At 38.1% G+C, this 20,623-nt stretch overlaps 1 protein-coding gene across 1 annotated transcript in view; it reads right to left on the reverse strand.

Moving 5' to 3' along the window:
• Nucleotides 1-20,623, reverse strand: part of LOC124155905 (somatomedin-B and thrombospondin type-1 domain-containing protein) — a 958,847-nt gene that overhangs the window by 618,974 nt on the left and 319,250 nt on the right. The window contains exon 2 of the mRNA XM_046530100.1: nucleotides 8,955-9,152. Coding sequence (XP_046386056.1) covers nucleotides 8,955-9,152 — 198 coding nt within the window. The remainder of the gene's footprint in view (nucleotides 1-8,954; nucleotides 9,153-20,623) is intronic.

The following is a 20,623-nucleotide window of genomic DNA, read 5'->3' on the forward strand; positions in this document are numbered from 1 at the left end:
TCCTTATCCCTCCCGCGATCTGCAGCATTATTAATTAGGAAAGGAGAGAGAATTTTAACGATAAAAAATGTTTCGCCTCGTTATGAATGAAAAACGGCCATGCAAGCTCTTAGTAGCACTTTGAACAGTATTTTTCTGCATGCACCCATCAGTGATTTATATTGACGCGCAAATTTATGATTATAGTCAAAAGAGAATGGTCAATAAAAGGGATTGATAGTCATGAGATGAGAGATTTCTGCGGCACGATGTAACTCACTTGAAAAAGAGGCTAGCTATAATCGGGTTAATAAACACGCTGTCGGAATAATTAACAGTTTATCATATTAAGTGACGTGAACATGAAAGAGAGCTAATTTTTTCACTACAAAATAATCTACATACTAAAGATATGCGCATACATTATCCTGAATGAAATTCCGTACACACTTCAGCCAGCCATACATTTCTAAGATTTTAGTTATGCTTATGCTATGATAACAAATGAAATTATGAGATAGCTTCTCGGTTGTAACTATAATTCATAATAATTTAAGAATGGTTATAACTATACGGGGAATCGGGTTGAACACTGACTTGATGTAAACTTTACCGCAAAATATCCAACAGAAAACGTTAGTAGGAATCATACAAAAATGTCTAATTTTCACCACATGAGAATTTAAAATGTATGATTTGAATAAAATAAATAATAAGTAATAATGAATTGGCTAGTCAACCCTAAGTCCGTACTTTTATCGTTTGTTCATATGACTCTTCAGGGCTTCGGTTCTAAAGACCAGAAGTGTACGAATCCTTCACCTCCTTCGGTTCTCCTTCAAAAAACATCATCATCATAAAAAAACCATGTTCACATATTCCACATTTTAGCCAGCTCTTAATCTTTTTCTCAAACTTAACTATAATATGAAATCAGAAAAACTTTTTGAATTACAAATGACGGTAAAAAAAACCAAAGGGGATTTTTTCAACGGGAATAAAAATTTCCCAAAAATCTAGTCCCGAATACCTCTTAAAAACCACAAAACCGTGACTACCACCGAATTTTTCCTTGCCTTTTGAGTGAAACCGACACTAACGTTTCAGAATCAATACTCTTCAATGTCATTGTAAAATGATAATACGAGAAGGTAACTAAAGGCATAGCCCCGCGTATTGGACCGCTATCCACGTATGGCCACCAGAAAAGAGAGTCTAAGAAATACTTTTAAGCATGACCTTCTCCACAGAAGTTAATTAGGGACATATCTAACATTTGTTACTACGCTGTTCTCAATCCACTGTGTATACCGTATTCGCTGAAAACTATGGAAATTTATTTCGCCAGTTTTCTAAAATATACATTTCACAATTAACCTGAAACAATTCTACTTCAATATTACAGAAGAGTAGCGATATTGTGGAGAGAGATACTTCCAATTATATGCTAATGGATTTATGACACGCTATAATACGCTTTAAATGGAATACGTTTGAAGTCCAATTGAGCAATAATTATATTGATAAAATAAGGTTAACATTCGACGAAATAACCTGTCAGATCTATCACTGCATAACTAATCAAGTCAAATTTTGTTATTTTAGCGCATTTTCGAAGATTTTTGTTTGTTATTTATGCGGGTTTCGATTACTCTGTCATAAATTTTGACTCCCAGATTACTAGTGGACAGTTTTTAAAGCAGTTTCGGATTTGTATTTGTATTCTATGTCTAAAGCTATCTTCCAAAAAAGTGATGGGTAAGCAAAAAATCGAACAGCTCTTTTTTCAACATATCAATTCCAATGCAAACAGGACGGCTGTCCCATAAAAGCTATGAAAATCAGAGGGTAACATAATCGTAGCCTTGTGATACAGTGTATGGGATATCTATCATCATAAACAGCTGGTGAAAAAATTTACGGCGAAATATAACCATTGAATCAACAGAGATAAATTTAAAAGTATTGTGAAATTCAATGAATAATACATATTCGGCTCCTTTTGTTGATGTACATATATTTGCATTCTACCTTCAACGAAGCAATTTTAGCCGTCGTAAGCCATTCCAACCTCGCTTTATTTATTCATTCAAATTCAGAAAAAAATCGCTGATAAAAATTTTAAATTTTAAAAAGTCGAAATATATATTCCAGCCATTTATTATTATCTGTGCAAAAATCAAATGAAATTTTTACCCTAAGAACAACAAGATAATAGTACCATATAAAAGCCGAAATTTTGTGAGAACGTAATGCCATAAATTATTGTGTGAAACATTTCCCGTAAATTAAATGCATTAAGTCAATAAGAAAATAATTAAAAAATTAGGAATTAAAACGCTCACATTAAAAAAAAAAAAAGGTCTTACGACATAAAAATACGACGGCGACAATTACATTGACGAAAATCACTTTCCCACACGATTCTCATCAAAAAGCTTCCCTCTGCCGAAAACCTCCTTGTTTCAAGCTGTTCTTTTACTTCTCCTATGAACGTGGACCCAAATCTTTAAAACGATTTTCTTAAGCATTCATCAATTGGATATGAATTAAAAAGATACCATGAAGGATCACATAGAAAGAGAAGAAAATCATAAGTTTTTAGTCCCCGATTGTGCCGAATCCCGTAGCTTATGAAGTGTGATATTTTCTGCGAAAATATCCCCCCCCCCCTGATAAGGTGAAAAAATAAATGATTGCGATACCGCATAAGCAAGTTTAAAATGCTGATACTTATCTGCTTCATAATCAAGGGAAAATAGTGGTAAAAAGGGTAGAACGTTTAGTTACGGATGGAAGGGTGATACCGATTTGGACATCCCAAAAGAAATCTCAAAGAGTAAGATGGACCAAGGAAAATGGTTGTCTAACCCCTCTGCCTTGACTGAGGAGCGTTTACTAGCACGTAGCACTTCTGAGGTCATCTCTACCCTCATTACCTCTGTCCAAAGCTCTATCTAAAACAACCCTCGGGTTAAACCGCTAAGTAAGTGATATCCTTACGTGCAGAATCAAAATATTCGGCCGTTGAGAATGTGAAACTACTAATGTTTATTTTTAATATTTTTACACTTCTTTATTAAAAAATTTTTGAAACAATATTCTTTTAGCTTGAATTCTCCGAATTAAAATATTGCTAATTGCTGCCTAAACAGTGAATATTGGCATATCCATTATTATAACCAAACACATAAATAAAAATCCCCTTTAACTCTATGATTGCCTACACAATCGTCTCCCTCGATAGTAAGAGCAGACCCTAATTTTACAACACTCTCAGTAAGGCAAGCGTGGCAATGAAAAAAGGACCAATATAACCAGTAGACCAACAAGGCGTTTCCCCCAATTCGATCCGTTTTCTTCTGGATAAGTTCTTGATGAGAATAAGGCTTCCAAAAATGGTTTTGCTGTTGGAAGGAATGGAATTCTTAGCACGATAGCACGATATGTGTCCGTTATTGGAGGTTATTGGGGAAAAAACATATGTTTTCTGCAGTTCGCGTCCGTCATTGGGGTTGTCCGCTATTTGAAGGTGTTAATTCCATAAGGTTCAATTATCTACTGCCGGGACCCGAAAAAAAACCTGTCCGTTAATGGGGAGCGTCCGCTATTTATAGGTGTTACTTCAATAAGGTTCAATTCCCTAAAACCGGGACCTAAAATAATCTATGTATCCCTTTTTTCCTGGAGTCCGCTTTTTGGAGGTGCCCCGCAGCACAATGCAGTAGTAAAGATGCTCCCCACAGCATCCCACCAAGGACGTGATAATTACCGTTTCAAAGGATCATTTACACGCGCTCCTTACAAAGCATTAGCGTCAGGTATGTCTGCCAGTAGACTGATTTTTCCGGAAACCACAGAAGAAAAGACGAAATTTAATCACATTCCAACTTTTAATTGGCGGTAGCTGTTGCATGGCATGTTGGTAACTGCGTTAAATAAAGCAGAATTATACTTTCATTATATTTTTTTCCAATAAGAATGGCTCGCTATCCAACCAATACCCGTTAGGCCCTCTTTCACGGGCTTTAGACCCTCACATGTTGGAAAAAAATAAGTTTAAAGCACACCGGGATTAGCCACGGTGATAACTTATACAGGAGTCACCCGTAATGCGCAATCGTGCGAAAGATCATCAGAGAAAAAAATCCACAATCCAAAATCCAAAAATATCCACAAGGAAGAATGGAATGTAAATAGTAGGAATGGAAATCGAAAATCGAATGCACAGTGGCCAGTGTCTGCCATCGACATCGAACGTTACTGCCACCTGGTCTACGTCGAATTTTACTGCAATAGGTAGCTTAACTGGCTAAAGCACTCGACCGGAAATCGGGGGATCCGGGTTCGAATCCCGGTCAAGGCGGATGATTTTTTTCTCTCTGGATCTTTCGGAAAAAAATAAAATGTAGAAACGATAAGAAACATTCTAGAGGGATGAAAAAAGAAAACTCCTTCGCCACACTTCCTTATGAGAGTCAAGCATTTACATTCATTCCACGATCGTTGAGGAGCGATCGCCCCTCGGTCGCTCACACTGTAGACTTGTCGTCTGGAAATTGCATTACGAATACCAGCCACCGCGCAGTGTCTCGCCGCTCTCACGTAAAGTTCAATCGGTACCCTAGTTCATCACTCCCGTGGAGAAGACGATTAGCCCGCAGCACAACGCAGTTGTAAAGATGCTCCCCACAGCATCCCACCAAGGACGTGATAATTACCGTTTCAAAGGATCATTTATACGCGCTCCTTACGAAGCAGTAGCGTCAGGTATGTCTGCCAGTAGACTGATTTTGGCGGATTTTGACTGATAGAAAAAAGGACGAAATTTAATCACATGCCAACTGCTAATTGGCGGTAGCTGTTGTATGGCATGTAAGTAACTGCGTTAAACAAAGCAGAATTATACTTTCATTATATTTTTTCCAATAAGAATGGCTCACTATCCAGCCAATACTCGTTTCCTATTGGGAGTGGAACTTAATAGATCAAAGAAGTCAACTTTTCCTTGTTCTGAGGAAACTACTAACTCAAGGGGAATTGTCCATGTCAAACCTCTACGTACCGGAAAGAGCACAATAGCCTTTGACGGTAACTAATAACCGGCCTTTCATTTTTCACGTGTGAAGAATATCCTATTCTTCGCGATGATACTGTAATAAAGATCCGCCCACCTGTGATGGAATTTCCTCATACCAGGCATTTGTTAAATGATAAAATCATTCTGAGAGTAGCTCACAAAGAATCTCCACAATAAATGAAAAGGCTTTAATTATCAAAAAGTATTCGTTCATTAAAGTGAAGAGATACTAACATTTCAGACAAACTAACTCATTTACCTTCGAATAAAGTGTACTTTTTATCTAAATTGCTTCGTTTTAAAGTGTTAATGATCAGCGCATCTTATAACTTCAATCGATACAAAGACGGAGTCCAGTGCAACAATTTTTACCAACTCATTTAATTTTATTCAGTCAAGTTTACAGTTCGTACCACTCAATAGACTACCTACGTGATAAAATTTTATTCGTGTCGTGGCTATGGAGCTGTCAATCCTCCGATAAAATGAGGACAATAAATAAATTTGAAATGATGACTGTAAATAGTAGACATTGGTTTTTCATTGAAGGGACTGAGAAAATAATGGAATAGAAAATAAATAACAGAAAATAACAGAATCCCCTACTACACTCATTCGTTCTAGGAATAAGCTCGGGGGGGTAACGACCCCATGAGAAACACCAAGGGTATTGCAAGCAACTTCACTGTCAAATGAGTACAAAAAATATGAAACGACAATTACGAGGAAAAAAATAAATCGGTATGCTCAGACGCCGTTGAAAACGGACGGTGTAAAAATTCACCTGTTATCATACTAAGTAAAAAAAACTAGGAATGTACACCGCCAGAAAAAAATAAAAGAAGCTTAGTATTATCCAAATAAACACTTTTCAACGCACTCTAAGGGAGTAACTAAATAATCGCCTCTTATTTATTCTAAGAAGTCTTTGAAGAATGCAAACAATCACTGCCTATAGTCAAAAGGCTAAAAATTCCTCAAATGAGGCATATTAGTGTCCGATTTTCTATAGTCATTTGAGCTAATTTTATCGTAATAGATAGGGATGTAATTATTATATAAGGAAAAAAAAACAACTCATCTCAATACAAATTTATGTGTACTATACATACACCTATGATATGGCTACGAGAAGGCTATGGATACTCAGTAATAGTGAACATTTATTACACTCATTTAGAAAAGTTACGAGGAAAAATTTGATACTGGTGCGTTTTTTTTCCTTGAGAGCTAAGAATCTTAATTATCTGTCATTATTATGGCCTCCCAGTGTCATGATTTTGAAACTTGAAACCTTTTAACAGGACTATTAAGAGATTTCCTCATAAACAGAAAATAGGAGAGAGGATAAAACGACAAGTTTAGTTTGCATGAGAGGGGGTTGAACACAATTCACTGCTTGGTAACCTAAACCTCAGAACATAATTTCAGTTAATACAGAGACAAATTCCTGTGCCTTGTATATTATGAAGTTATATTTTACTTCCATAATTGAAAATTGGGTCCAGCATATTAAAATGAGCATATTAAAATCTACTTTTACACACGAAAACAAAACCTAGTAGTATGACCAACGATGTATATACCGCTAGTTTGACTAGACTACCGATATTTTGAGGTCCGATGGATGCAATTATTGGCAAAGATATACCCGATCTTTAGGAATCTTTTTTCTAATAAACAAATTAAACCACGCTAAAAAACCTAAATAAAAGAAGTCGCTAATTTTATGCCGTGCTTAGCCACAAAAAGAGAGGAATAATAATCATTAAATTTATTAATTACCTCAATTATCACTGCTGTTAACACGCGAAACTTCGATGGATATGATATCAATTCAAATATTTCTCCCAACTAACTGAGAACTCTTGTAAGTAGTATTAAGCTATAAAACTAAATTAAAACAAAAAATCCATAGGTTGCTTCGTCAACCCCTTCTCTTTTTAGAGTAACTACTTCAGAGAGCTACAGCTTTGATACAAAACTTAGTCACCTGTCTCTTTGAATATATCCATAGTTTCAATTAATATAAAGAGTTTTAGAGCGTGATAATTCAATGGTAGAGAAAATATCTCCGCTAGACCCAGCACTCCAATGAATACCGTTTCCTTTCCGTTCGCAAATGCATTGAATAAGCATCTATTACATCAAGGCCTTGTGAAAACAAATAAACATATCCTCTTGCCTTTTCATTTCCCTTTTCCATGCATAAAAGCGTTTTATTTGCTTCCCACGATTTTCCCCATGCATCTTTTTCGCTAAATATATAAGATGAATATATATTGTACCGCACAAGGCTATTTGAGGAGAAGTAAATTCGCTTTGCCTGGTTGGATTTCAGGAACTCCTTTGAGAGGTGAAAAATCGGTGCAAACTTGTGAGTACGCCTTTTATAAAAGGATAAATCCATTTTCAAAGGAGATAAATGTCAAAGGAAAAGTTGCGCAAAAGTCCATTATATTTCTTAAATAAAAACATGACCTAGATCTTGAACCGGGATAATGGCGCGTAACTTTTAAATTTGAACTATAACTCTTCCACCAGGAACACATTCCAAACATTAATTCCATCAAATAAGTCTTCGTCCCCTTTTAACTTTGTTTACCAAATTCAGAGAAATTTCAATGAGATGCGGGTAATTTACAAAGACGATTCGCTGCAATTGCAGCCACCAGATTATTCAGTCAAAAGACTCTTCTTAGGAGAAATGGAAATATTTGCAATGCCATTTATACTACAATAAGTTCGCTGAAAAGGGCACATCGCGGTATCGTGACAAAGCATTTCGTGGCCAAAACCTCGCGTCAACTATCTACAATCTTTCAATTAGGAACACTTCATCACGGATAGACTACGATGCCTTCGTTTCCTGACATAAAGTGTAAACGGTATGAACACAAAATAACATATTAAATGCACCCTTCGTTAAATCTTTCGCGGGTCATTACAGCTGTTGATGATACTTTTCGGGAGTGCCCCGAGCAGTTATTGGGTTTGTTTCCCGACTTTCCATGGCCGTTGCTGGTACTTCTTTATTCTTATGCCTCAGAAAAAGTGACCAGCAACTGCTACGAAACGTAGGACAACACACCCAATCAGTACACGTGGAACACCCGAAAAGCATCATAAACAGCTGAATACACACTTAAAAGTTCATCTCGCAGTTGATTGGCACAAAACAGGGTAAAGATACGGATATAAATTCAAGCAATTTTTTACATTATTAACGCATTGATAAGATTCATACAAAAGGCAAAATAATTCCCCAACTCTACTCTGAGATATTACTATTGATATCTCAAAAGTCTTCCATTAAAATGTGTCTGCCTCACATAGAGAATTTTTAATAATAAGTGACAATAAAAGGCCACGATCCCGTTCGATAACTTACTTACACAACAAATCAAAGCGCTTGACAGTTAAGTCAAGCGCGTAAGACGTAGTTTTCGGTAGACGTAGGAAAAATATCGTTAATATTTCACGCGTCATACAGACGGCGAGAGAGACTGTGTACTAGGCATAATAAAAGCATTGATAATAGATTTTTTAAATAATCAATTAAAACCATAATTACTGAGGAATAATAAATATGAGCCTAGCTTTTAAATGTGGAACATCTCCAGGAAGCTAATAAAAGACTGAGAAACTGTTGACCTACTATTTTATACAATAATTATTGCACAATACTCATTACGTAAAATGCCAGTAATAAACTTTTGTATAAGTATTTAATTGGTATAGAAGCACAAAATAATTATTAAAGTTAAGCCTGATTACATTTGCAATATGAAGGCTACAATGACACGTAATTCCAGATCTGTGTTACCGATCTGTGTTACTCGATATGAAACTTTCAAACGGTAGCACAAACACAGGTATCAATTCTCCACGTTACCTTTGATGGCGTTTCGAGGTGAATGCGGCCCGCAGCGGCTGGTCCCCTGGCATCCCCTCTTCTGCACCAGCGACGGACAGTGACGTCCTCCGTTCTCTGGGAACCTGACCACGGACCTCGACCGGGTCATTCTTCCTGCACCGCAGCCAGCGTCGCACTCGGACCAAACTCCCCAATCGGAAACTTCGCAGTCCACCACTGGAAACGACAGAGAGAAAAGAAAACGAGGCATTAGGTGCACGTACATAAAGGAAAGCACATCCAACTGACCCCCTTGCGCTGAAATGACTGGTCGAGAACGTCATGAACCCCCGATGCCAAATTACGCGATGACCAGAGCAGTGCTTCATCAGATTTTCATAAATAAAACATTATTTAGGAGATCAATACAAATATTTTGAAAGTTTAACAATGTAAAAACATCCATAATGCACATAAAGAACTCACATTTCATGAAATATAAGCATTGGAAGTAATAAAATGATTTTAAACGAGCAGCGAAAACTGTATTCTCGACGTATTTGACTAGATACTTTACAATATGAATTAATAATCACTTTTTATTCCATTGTTCTACGTTGATTACAAACTAAAACATATCATTTCATTACCTACCATTCCATTTTAAAAGGACAACAAAAAAAATAAATAGAGGATAGCAGCACGGTATTAAGAAAATAAATTATGGTGGAGGGGGTGTATTACGTGAGGTGATTTTTGGACCACCCCTCTTCCCGCTTAATGAGATATTGTGAGATTTGTGTGATTGTTCAAAATGCGTATTTTCAGAGTAACTGCGCTAACGTATGCTACATTGCGTTGGATTTATTTGAAAAATAGTTAAATAAATAATTTTTATTTAAAAATAGCTACGAATAGTATAAAAGATTACCACGATCGTTGTCTACAATCATAATGAACGTTTTGCCCAATTCAACCAAGTTTTCTCGCAATTTTACACTGTGTTTTTGCGGAAAAAATTACTTGATACTTACCAGGACACCCCCTTTTCCCCTCGTGAGATCCTCCCTCCCAAACGTCTCGTTAATGGATGCCCTCAAAGTTTTAGGTTTATATTCAGATAAATGGGTCGTGACTTCGAGGAATGGTGACATGATAGAATCAAAATTGAACTTTGCTACGTTCCACAAAGTTTTTACTTTTAAAGAGACTATACCAGTTTCAATCTTTTCAGGTCATTATCATAAGGTAGCAGATCAAGAGAAAACAATGTGTTAACAATTGATCATGACCTGAAAAGGTCGAAATCGGTGATGTTTTTAATAAATACTGTGTGGAATATAACATAGTTTCCCTTTGAATTTATTAGGTTTATATTGCTTGGATTGCTCTAGAGAAGTTGAGAATGGATATCTTTAAGAGCGACGCGGATGTTATCATATTAGAATTCTACTACACTTCCTGGTCCGACAGAAACGATAAATTAAGAGATATATTTTACCGAGCGGACAGATATGGAGATATGTCCTAATACGCCCTGCCATACACCAATTGAGGTGCCTTGCGGGGTGGTATGTAGATGTTGATGGAAGATTTAATAACTAATAGCACGCACCTAGGCACTCAATATTTTCTCCGACATCCATATTCGACGGGTATGAGTTCAAATATAAGTTTTTGGGCGAACAATAAATACTTCAATGGATTCTACATCCACATGCATTAAAAATTACACTGAATCAGTTAAACTGTATATGATACATTGAAAACACAGTTTTTAATGTCGAATGATAAAATTAAATTGTCTTTAGATCTAATTGGGTGGGTTCGTACGCATCGCATCATTAATTCACTCGCCTAAGCAAATGGTTGGAGTTTTTGGTAGTAAATTTTCTTTTTCTATTTGAGATAGATAAAGCGAGTAGCATTGAGATTTCGAGCTCCGCTTGGATATTGAAAGAATGGAAATAGGATTACATTTACAAATAATTGATCCGACGAATATAACTTAGTATAAAACGTTATTACGTTGTGAACTTTTTCATGCAAATTTTCTCTCTGGAGTTTGAAAGGTTAATAAATCGAACGAGGACTCCACTTAAAGCCTTTCAGAAAAATAATAACCATCCGATAAAAATTAAGCATTGAATTCCAACCTTGAACTTATGATCTAGAATATTATTCTAAATTAAAATTTTAGTTCGGAAATATGTGCCAAATGAGCACGCAGGAAATGTGATCTGGCAAATATGACAATCTAAAAAAGAAAAATCTAATAACCTAATTAAAACAAAATTAATCATCTAATAAATCAAATCTAATATAAATAGCAGTATTGAATACAAGCATGGAAGTAAGAGAATAATTTATCAGAACTGGAGCATGCATCTTCTTAGCAATGGGCATTAACAGTAGCAGTAATTTTTAGAATAATTCGAAATGTGATGCAAAATATGAATGATAAATATATTCACCCGGTAAGCAATAACGAGGTGCTGAGAAAGAGGGAGAAAACAGAAGTCTAAATTATGAAAATGAAAATACGTTTCTGTATTTCATGCATATATTTAAGAAACCACTGGCTTAGGCCAATCCAAGCTTTTTCTCAGGCACAATGAATAAAATTTTACATTTTCATGATTACAATTTCACACGCCAAGCGAAAAATATACAGCAGCCAAGACATCCAGCCGGAGACGTTCTTTTTATAATTATATACGCAACGCTTTAATGTTGTGAAAAGAAAATTAGCAAGAATTATTTCACATATTCCCTTTACTCGATAATATTGAATTTTACTCTACTCTATTTTCCGTTATGAAATGTTTTGACGGCATATCATTTTTAAAGAGGAAGTTACATGAAGGAGAATCAGGCAAATGATAGGCCGAATTCTAGATGGGTGGCATAAAAGGCGGATATAATGCTATTTGGGGAAGATAGATTTTAAAAAGTCTCACTATAAGTTCTGTACCAAGCACGATAGTAATGGATAAGATAAATTCGTGAGCTTTATTAAGTTGAAATTTTAAGGAATTTCTCTCACAGCGCACACCCATACAGATATTAATCAGTAGATTAATTAAGCACCTTTATGGGAAAATAATAAAAATCTCATAAGAAAAGAAATCAAGGAAATGCATTCAATTAAACCAAAGAAAGATTTTTTTCCTTAGCTGCTTCCAGGCACCTCGTTTTCCATAACTGTTTAGTATGCATTGGTAACTCATGTTTGGGATTCTTGGTCTAAGTTTTCACTCAAAGATTAGTTAAATAGGTTAGGGTAGAGTTCATACGCTTTGATTTAAGCGTATGAATTATATTCCACTTAAAGGAGTCAAATCAAATATTTATGAAATACCGATTAAATATCCTGGATAAGGGGCTAATTGTGAGTGACATTGGAACCAATCCTACATCACTAAAGGCGTGCTGGTAGTAAAAGCAATTTCATCAATGAAATGACACAAACTATGGCCCATTTTTTTCACTTACACAGTAATCCAAGAAACTCTCAGTCTTAGGAGACTGATGTGTACGTTTTGAAACTTTTGATTCACGAATATATAAACGAATATTCCACCAATCAGAGGATACCTCCTCAGAAAACGCCAAGGAGGGTGTATGTATCTGTACCTCGGGGGTAAAAGACACTACGTCCGTTTTCCTAATTTTCAGAAGAAAATTTTAAAGATTTTTAAAGAGTTAACCAGTAATTACCAGAAGATTAGGTGAGTATACCAACAACATTGCGATATTAAAATGTTGTAAACTTGTTACCTTACCTTCTAGTAATTACTGGTTAAATTTTAAAAAAAACTTAAGGCCTGTTTAAACGATACATTAACACGTACGAGTTAATGTACGTTTGCGTGAATGATTTTTGTGGACCGGAACGGAACATGTACGAATGCATGAACCAAATTAGAACAGGTTCAATTTTCTGTGCATGCATTCGCACAAGTTGGGTGGTTACACGGTGCATTTTGGCGTTCCTTGACGCGTTCATACATTTAGACATTAACCCGTACGTGTGTGTTAATGTGCCGTGTAAACAGGCCTTTAAAACTACTCTTCTGAAAAAATTATAAAAACGGATGTAGTGTCTTTTACCTCCGAGGTACAGATGTAGAAGATCAAATTCTGCAGAATTCTGACCTGGAGAATCGCTGCCTACAATAGCTGTTATTTATACTTCCAACAATCTCGACGATGGGCTTATTAAGGGTCAGAGGGAACGAATTCTCATGTGAAAATTACCTGCAGCCATGGCTGCGTGCACGAGATCATTGACGTCGTTACGTTGAAAATATCAAAACTGCCATTCAGATATTTGAGATACGTCCAACGTCAGACGTACTGTCAACCCTAGTAAAAATTTTGCTCTCTCGCCACTCTGACTGAAGCCTTAATTCAAACGATCCATCCGATCTGCCACCTTGTCACCTCCAACCAGCCTCTACGTCATCGGACCTATTTTAATCCTGCGTAGGACGCGATCGATCTGACAGGCACAGGCATCGGTTTTTCTGATGCACCTTCCATCCGAGAGTCAAACTATTCTTTCAATTCTTAAATTTAGACTCGATTTGTTTTGTACATATATAAACACTCATAAATTTGACAGAAAAAGAGGCTTTGACCTTTTTTACATCCTGTAAATTCTGCAGATGATTGGTGAATTTTGGTGTGACATAATGCGACGTTTCAAGGATTTTTTTCCGTCAAGCTCACCGCGCCCCGATTTTGAGAATCCCAGATCGCGCCCTACGCAGGGTTAAGGGTCACCAGCATCAATTTGACGACGACAGGACGGGTGAAACGCATGGGACCGAACTGTGACGTGAGCAGTTATCACCCCTATTCCCATGGCGATGATCTGCCAAAAAGGATTTCAGCGAGAACAGCAAACGAGGGAGACGAGAGCGCTGATTATTTACCCTACGGCTTTGCGAAAGGATTTGTTAACCACGAGAGCACATGCTAACGCAGACAAAACAAGGGAAAGCAAACTAGCGCAAACACGTGCCCGAACGTCGTCGGCTCGAAAGTCCCGACCGATTCCACACCGCTTCCGCGACTCAGCTGTGCGGATACCGCATTCAGGGGAAACGAAAGGGCACGAGGAGAATATTTAAGTAAAGGGGGGCCGCATATGGGAGCCCCCTATTCGTCCCGTAGAAGCGTCATCAATGTTGTCACTTTGGGCGCATTTTAAACGGCTTTCAAAAATGTCCGCACCGTGGCGATGAGTGCAAAGAGATTCATTTACTCTCAATATTCCCCGAATAATATTTACAATACGGATGAAAGCATTGACATGTTGCGGATTGGATAGATCACTCCAATACCAAGATAAATTTCGGTTCGCAGCCCTACATTTGGTATATTTTTCCAAGATTTCCGACTGCTCCACCTGTCAAAGACGCCAGTGGCGACTTGGCCTTAAGAAATTATTCATCTCCACCCTGACCTCACTTTGAGATAAAACTGTACGTTTAGGCTGCAAACTCGAGTGTGTGTATTAGCTCACCGCCTTTGCTCTCGAAAGATTTGTAAGTGAAACGTGCAGTGTAAATGTAATTAGATAAACATTCGGTAGTATCATAAAGACATATTTCGTAATGAATAAAAATACTGTTAAATTTACCGCATTTTAAGAAAAAGTTTTAATTTTAACCAGTGTTTCAATAACAAGGCACGAGCGTGCTGCGCCCGCTCCCAGCGGGCTTCCTCCGCTCTTTTCAATGCAGGTCCACAGAGGGATAGGCGTGTTTCTAATTTTAAAATGTAGAAATAAAGGCAGGGTCTTATGTACAAATTTAATTGGAATGTTTATGTACAAATTGAGGTCAGAGGACCTCTTTAAACACCACATTGGAAGTAATTACACTATCCTCTGTTAAACGCACATGATGAATCATACTTACGGATCAACAGGAGACTTGAATATGGAATCATACGCATTTTGATAAAACTTATTTACAGAATGCGAGATATTGTTGCAAAGGAACAATTGTATCAGTCTATGCGCCGTTAACGTCAGGAATATTTACCGGTTTTTGTTTTTTTGTTTTTTTTATTATTTAAAAACCAATTTTAGGAAACAATAGCAATATTGAGGAAGCAAGATATGCCGTCGCATGTTCTATGATAAATTCTGTGCATTTTGGTAGGTACCTCATTTGTAGAGTTTGGTCGCGTATAAGTTGAGAAAAAGGTATCTATACAGTAGAAATAATATAGAAGATTGCTGGTCAAGAAAGAAAGAGTGTGATTATTAAAGAAACTTCAGGTATTAACGGTGTCATCGACCTTCCGACGCATCACATAAATTAGCTTTACTATGTTTCGGTCGCGTCTAAAGGCATACTTCAAGCATGTCACTAATGTAAAACATTTTATTCTTACTTAGTTACAACTAATCTCAAAGACCAACTCGCTATGATATGGTAACTTTCATCGAATATCATAATATTGCAATATTTTTTCTTGAATATGTATTTGCATTATGACCGAGCGTGGGAAGTTTCGCGGACCAATTGAACCCTTTTCCAACATAACAAAAATAGGAATAAGTCTATATGAAATGTACCAGTATATAAGTCTATGCTAATGGTATCTGAGATGCTTACGAAGATAAATAATTACAGAGAAAGCCCAACACACATGCTTCCGAAAAATCAAATAGCTACTTAATGTAAATTAATTGATATGAAGATATTTCATAGGAATATATACAGAAATAATTATTTAAAAATCCTTCGCCCCATTGATAAGGGCACTTGAGAACTTAGGCTCTCAAAGAGGAAAATTAACCCGATATATTAACCCCGATAAAAAAGCACTCAGCTGCGCACTCTAGAGCCAAATCAATGCGCTCATAGTGCATACTACAAAGAGACGAGAGTACTCGGTCTATTTACTGAAATAATCGTTTTTCATCATCCGCAATATTGTTATAGGAGTGCTGATAACAAATGCACTAATTAAATAGCATCATCAAAATAAAAATATTACGCAATAAAAAATTTACATTAAAGAGCGAAAATAATACCGGAAGTAAACTAATCAAATTATTTTCGCGCTACCATTTGCCGTACATACCACAATAATTGGGTTACAAACCACGAGCAACAATTACAATTAGATGGACCACGATGACCGCATTGTCAGATCGGACACCATAGCCTTTCATGAGCAGTTTGCATCACATCAAACGCTCCCAATGAAAATGTGTGAGCGCCCACATGACGTATACAGGAAAATGAAATTTCAAATACGTCATCCTCTCTAACATGGAACACTGCCGCAAAGGAGGATGGTGTTCCTCAGTTGACCGACCTACCCACTGACCCAACGACCACAGCCAAGCAGGTTAACGGACGAGAGCAGAGGAGGACGACTAATACACACCCATTTCATCAGAGCGTATCTCTCGCAGCGACGAAATTCCAAAAGGCTTCCCCCGCACAGACTCCCACTGCGCTCCTCCAATTAAAAGAAATACGCCACCACAGCCAGTCCAGTCCATGTTAGCCTTCTCCTCCTCATAACATCCACCGCATCCTTTCATCCCACTTCCAACCGCGCTTCACAAACACTCTCCACGGTTGGGGACGCAACTTTTTGAAATCATATAATTTTTTGTTTTTTCCGGCGAACAATTGCAGTGAAGTTTTCTCGGGTTTCGCACCGTGTCAGGTCCTCCATTTCTCCTCCCAACGTTTCGATGAACAACTCGCCCATCGTCATCAGGGATTCAGGAATCCAAGATTGATTCCTGGATCCTGGATCCAGGATGGATTGGATTCCTGAATCCCTGATGACGATGGGCGAGTTGTCCATCGGAACGTTGGAAGGAGAAATGGAGGACCTGACCCGGTGCGAAACCCGAGAAAACTTGTTTTTCAAATCAACTCGCAGGAACAAACAGAATTTTCACGGCGAAATTCAACAATAATTTGACTTAACTTGGTAAGCCTCAGGAGTTCAAATGAAAGTTGCTCGGGTGCTACACCGGTTAATCTTCTCTGTGTGGGCCGACGTATCGAGGCACGAGTCGTACTCCATCCTCAGGGCTAAATGCCGTGACTTGCTCCTAAGCCAACGCCTCAGACCGCTCGTAAACGCTACGTCATACATATTCGCAGCGGTGGGAATAATTCGAGTAGTAGTAGTAGTAGTATTTTGTTTTACGGTGCCTCGGCAACAAAGGTCATTTGCACCACCGACAAATCTATAAAATCAAAATTTTAAAAGATACATTAAAAAGGTATTTAAACATTCATAAAAATAAAAGGGGTCGTAAGATGATAAAAAGGTTAGAATTTAAACACTATTAATTAGCCCAGTCTCTATTAAAAACTTAATGACTCGGCTGATACTATCAGGGTCGTCTCCTAGGATGTGCCCGAGGTCTCCCCCGATGTTCAGCCGATGGCGCACAGAACGGTATTTCTCACACTCCTCCTCCCTGCGATTCCCCCTGACAGACGTGGGCCACGCTGAGATTACCGGCTTGATTGCGCGTAGTTTATTCCCGGTCAGAGAGCGCCAAGTCTTTTTCCATCTTTTTCATGGTCGCCTTCAAATCTTCGTATGGTACCAGCACAGAGGCAGCAACGTCGTCTTCGATGGCTCCCTTCGCGGCCGAGTCGGCCCTCTCATTTCCAGCAATACCCACAGCAACAGTAATTTGAGCTACCACGATTTGAACCCAAGTACGTCGGATGAGTAGCCAGCACTATAGCTGCAACCCCAACCTGAACCCTCTGAGCCGCTAATGACTCAACATTCCTCCAGCACCGAGACCTCACTCCAATGGATATGGTAACCCAAAGGTGCGTATAATAGTATAATAGGAGGAGGTCTCAGCTGAAAGTAGGGGAGGAAGTGCGTGACGTCACGAAGTTTCACATTGCCTTTCGGTTCCTCAGAGTTCTAAGGGTTCCTAGCATCGTGGCTTCGTGGCTCAGCAATTTGAGGCTACCATGTACTTTGACTTGAAATCTTTGGGTAACTGGAATATGAGGTTGAAGTGACTTCATAATAATTGAGTATATTTCTTTAGACATTAAAGTATTGTTTCTTTAAAGATAAATTCACTGCCCTTCCGAGGATCCTTCATAACAATTCCTTTCTTTTACATAAATAGTTATCACTTCATACTGATTCGTAATATACGTATTTGAATATGTCCGTGAGGAATATTTATATATGAATACGTATATCAGTAGTCCACAAAGATTGTTATCAATGTAGTGACTAAGGTCATTAATGTGTGGGTATAATTAACTTTGATTTGCACTCTTCGGTGGACTGTATCATGGGGTTAAAGTCTCTTCCTTATAATAGAGAATCTTTATTTCCGCCGGTAAGTTTAGTTTTTTCATTAATTCAATGCCATTCTGAAATCCTGTTTTTAATTTGTTTCTTTCCATGAATGTCAATAGTTTTAGCCTACCTAGAGAATTATTATGTTTTGTTAGTGATTGAAGGATATCTACTTTCCGTTAAGGTTTTATGTGGATTTCTTCAGTTTTTATATGTTCATGGTGATAAACATTAATGCAGTAGATATTATACGCACCTTGTGGTAATCCCTTCCGGATCGGGGATCCAAGACCCTCGCAGCCATTCACCCTACCATACCAATCGCCCCTCTCTCAAGAAATGAAATGGTACAAAAAAATATTAGGGAACTCATCGTCCCAGGTCTGGGCCTTTTTTCCTTTTGGGCCCGCGGACCGATGAGCCCTCCAAAGAGGGAGGAGTGGAATGCGGTTTATACTTCCATCACGGTCCCCTCCTCCACACACATCAGACGCGGCCCCCTATCAGAGGAAACTGTGGCGGTCGGACGCAGATGGGTAGTTAGGTCAGCCCTTTAACAGAGGACCACAACAAAGGGATGACGCGGCCTCGACGTTTCCCCCGCAACCCTTCCCACCTTTATCTCTGTTGCGAGGCGAGGAGGATTTAAAGGGAATGGGATGGAGGGGTGGAGGTTTTTCTTTTTTTTTTTAGAGTGGAATGAAATAAATAAGGTGGGTCAGGTGTACCTTCTCCTCCTCTTCGCTCCGACAAAAAAATCTTTTGTGCAGCGAGAGATCACCCTATTGCTCTCTCTGGGCTTAAATCCTTTCCTCTCTCTCTCCTGCTCAACCCGGCCATTCACCAAGTCCGGAGTCATGGACGGTGAATCTATAAACAGCTATCAAACCGTCCGACCCGAAGGCTCCGGAGATCCATGGGTGAGATTTATAAAACGATTAGGGGATAAAAAGGCATTCGTGTCATTCAAAACGCTACATTCTTGCTCTGACTGAGAAACGTGAATGGTGATGATGATTATTATTATTCTTAAACACCTGGTCATTAAAGTCCATAAATCTCAATTAGGTCGCAGGAGGTGAGTATTTAATGTTTCTACATTTATATTACTCGGACAGGATATGAATGAGTAGAATTGGTCTAAATAAGGGTCCTTAATCGCAATAATTTATTTTATAATCCTGAGATCCATAATTGCGAAGAGAAATAGAATGAAATGCAAATACATTCCCATGAAGTAAATATAACAATCGACATTCATTGAACAGAAAATATTCTAGCATTTAAAATTTCACACAAACTTTGAAGTCTAAATGGTTGAAAAGGATAGAATATAGTGACCCGAACGGGCGAGCAACTTTAACCAATAACTCAACTAGCGTAATAAATCCATTTCGAACCGATGATATTGTAGCACCTCAAGTACAACCAAAAACGATACCTTGCAATTAAATCCCGGTTTTGCAACGATGAACGCATGACTGCTTTGCCATGGGACGCAGAAAGGGAGCAGAACCCTACTCTTTCATATGCAAGTGTATCTTTTATTTGCGCACGAAAAGATGCCGTTCTTCGGGGCGGTAAATATGGATACACCCGAGAGAATTTAAAAAAAAAATGGACTCTGAAAGGGGAAAAAAATACAACCACCGTGAGAGCACAAAAGGGAAAGCGTCGGGAATAAATTAATAACGAGTCGAGATGATGGTAACACGAGAGAAAGAGGCGTTCCTTTAAGTCGAGATATCCTGACGCAAAGCTCTTAACGAAGGAAGGAAATCCACCCGCTGATTATGAGGTTGCATCCTTGGTGAGTAGATTGAGACAGAAGCAAACCATCGGATACAACAAGAAACGGGCGAAGGAATAGAATACAGATGGGACCACATTATACGACGCGCCGAGGCCTCAAGTATCGCGCCAAGCAGATCGGTTTCATCGCGTCACGCCTGGAACTTAATTGCACCCTCAGAGCGTAGGAAACATTACGAGAGCGACGGAACGGCAAAGGCTTCAGACCCGAAAAAAACTGAAGAAAAAATTAAGGAACTCGAATCAAAGGATGCGCACGGATTCAGACGAAGAACCCGTCTAAGAGGCTGTCTAGCAGTATTGAGTTATGCCTAGTACGGAGAGAACTCAGCCGAACAGGATGAGGTAACTAACAGTTTATTATTCTCCAAGTATGAGGGAGAACGGAATGAAAATAGAATAGAAGTTACAGTGAAATTTAATATTAGATAAATGGATGGGTTTTTGTTTGAAATTGGGAGATCGGGTAAAAATGTAGGTACAGTGCAAATAGATATTACAAAAAAAATTAAGTGGCTATCCAATATATCCTTGATCGACGTTAAGCTTGGCACAGAATG

This window comes from Ischnura elegans, chromosome 3 (assembly GCF_921293095.1).
Source record: "Ischnura elegans chromosome 3, ioIscEleg1.1, whole genome shotgun sequence".
NCBI classification, from domain to species: domain Eukaryota; kingdom Metazoa; phylum Arthropoda; class Insecta; order Odonata; family Coenagrionidae; genus Ischnura; species Ischnura elegans.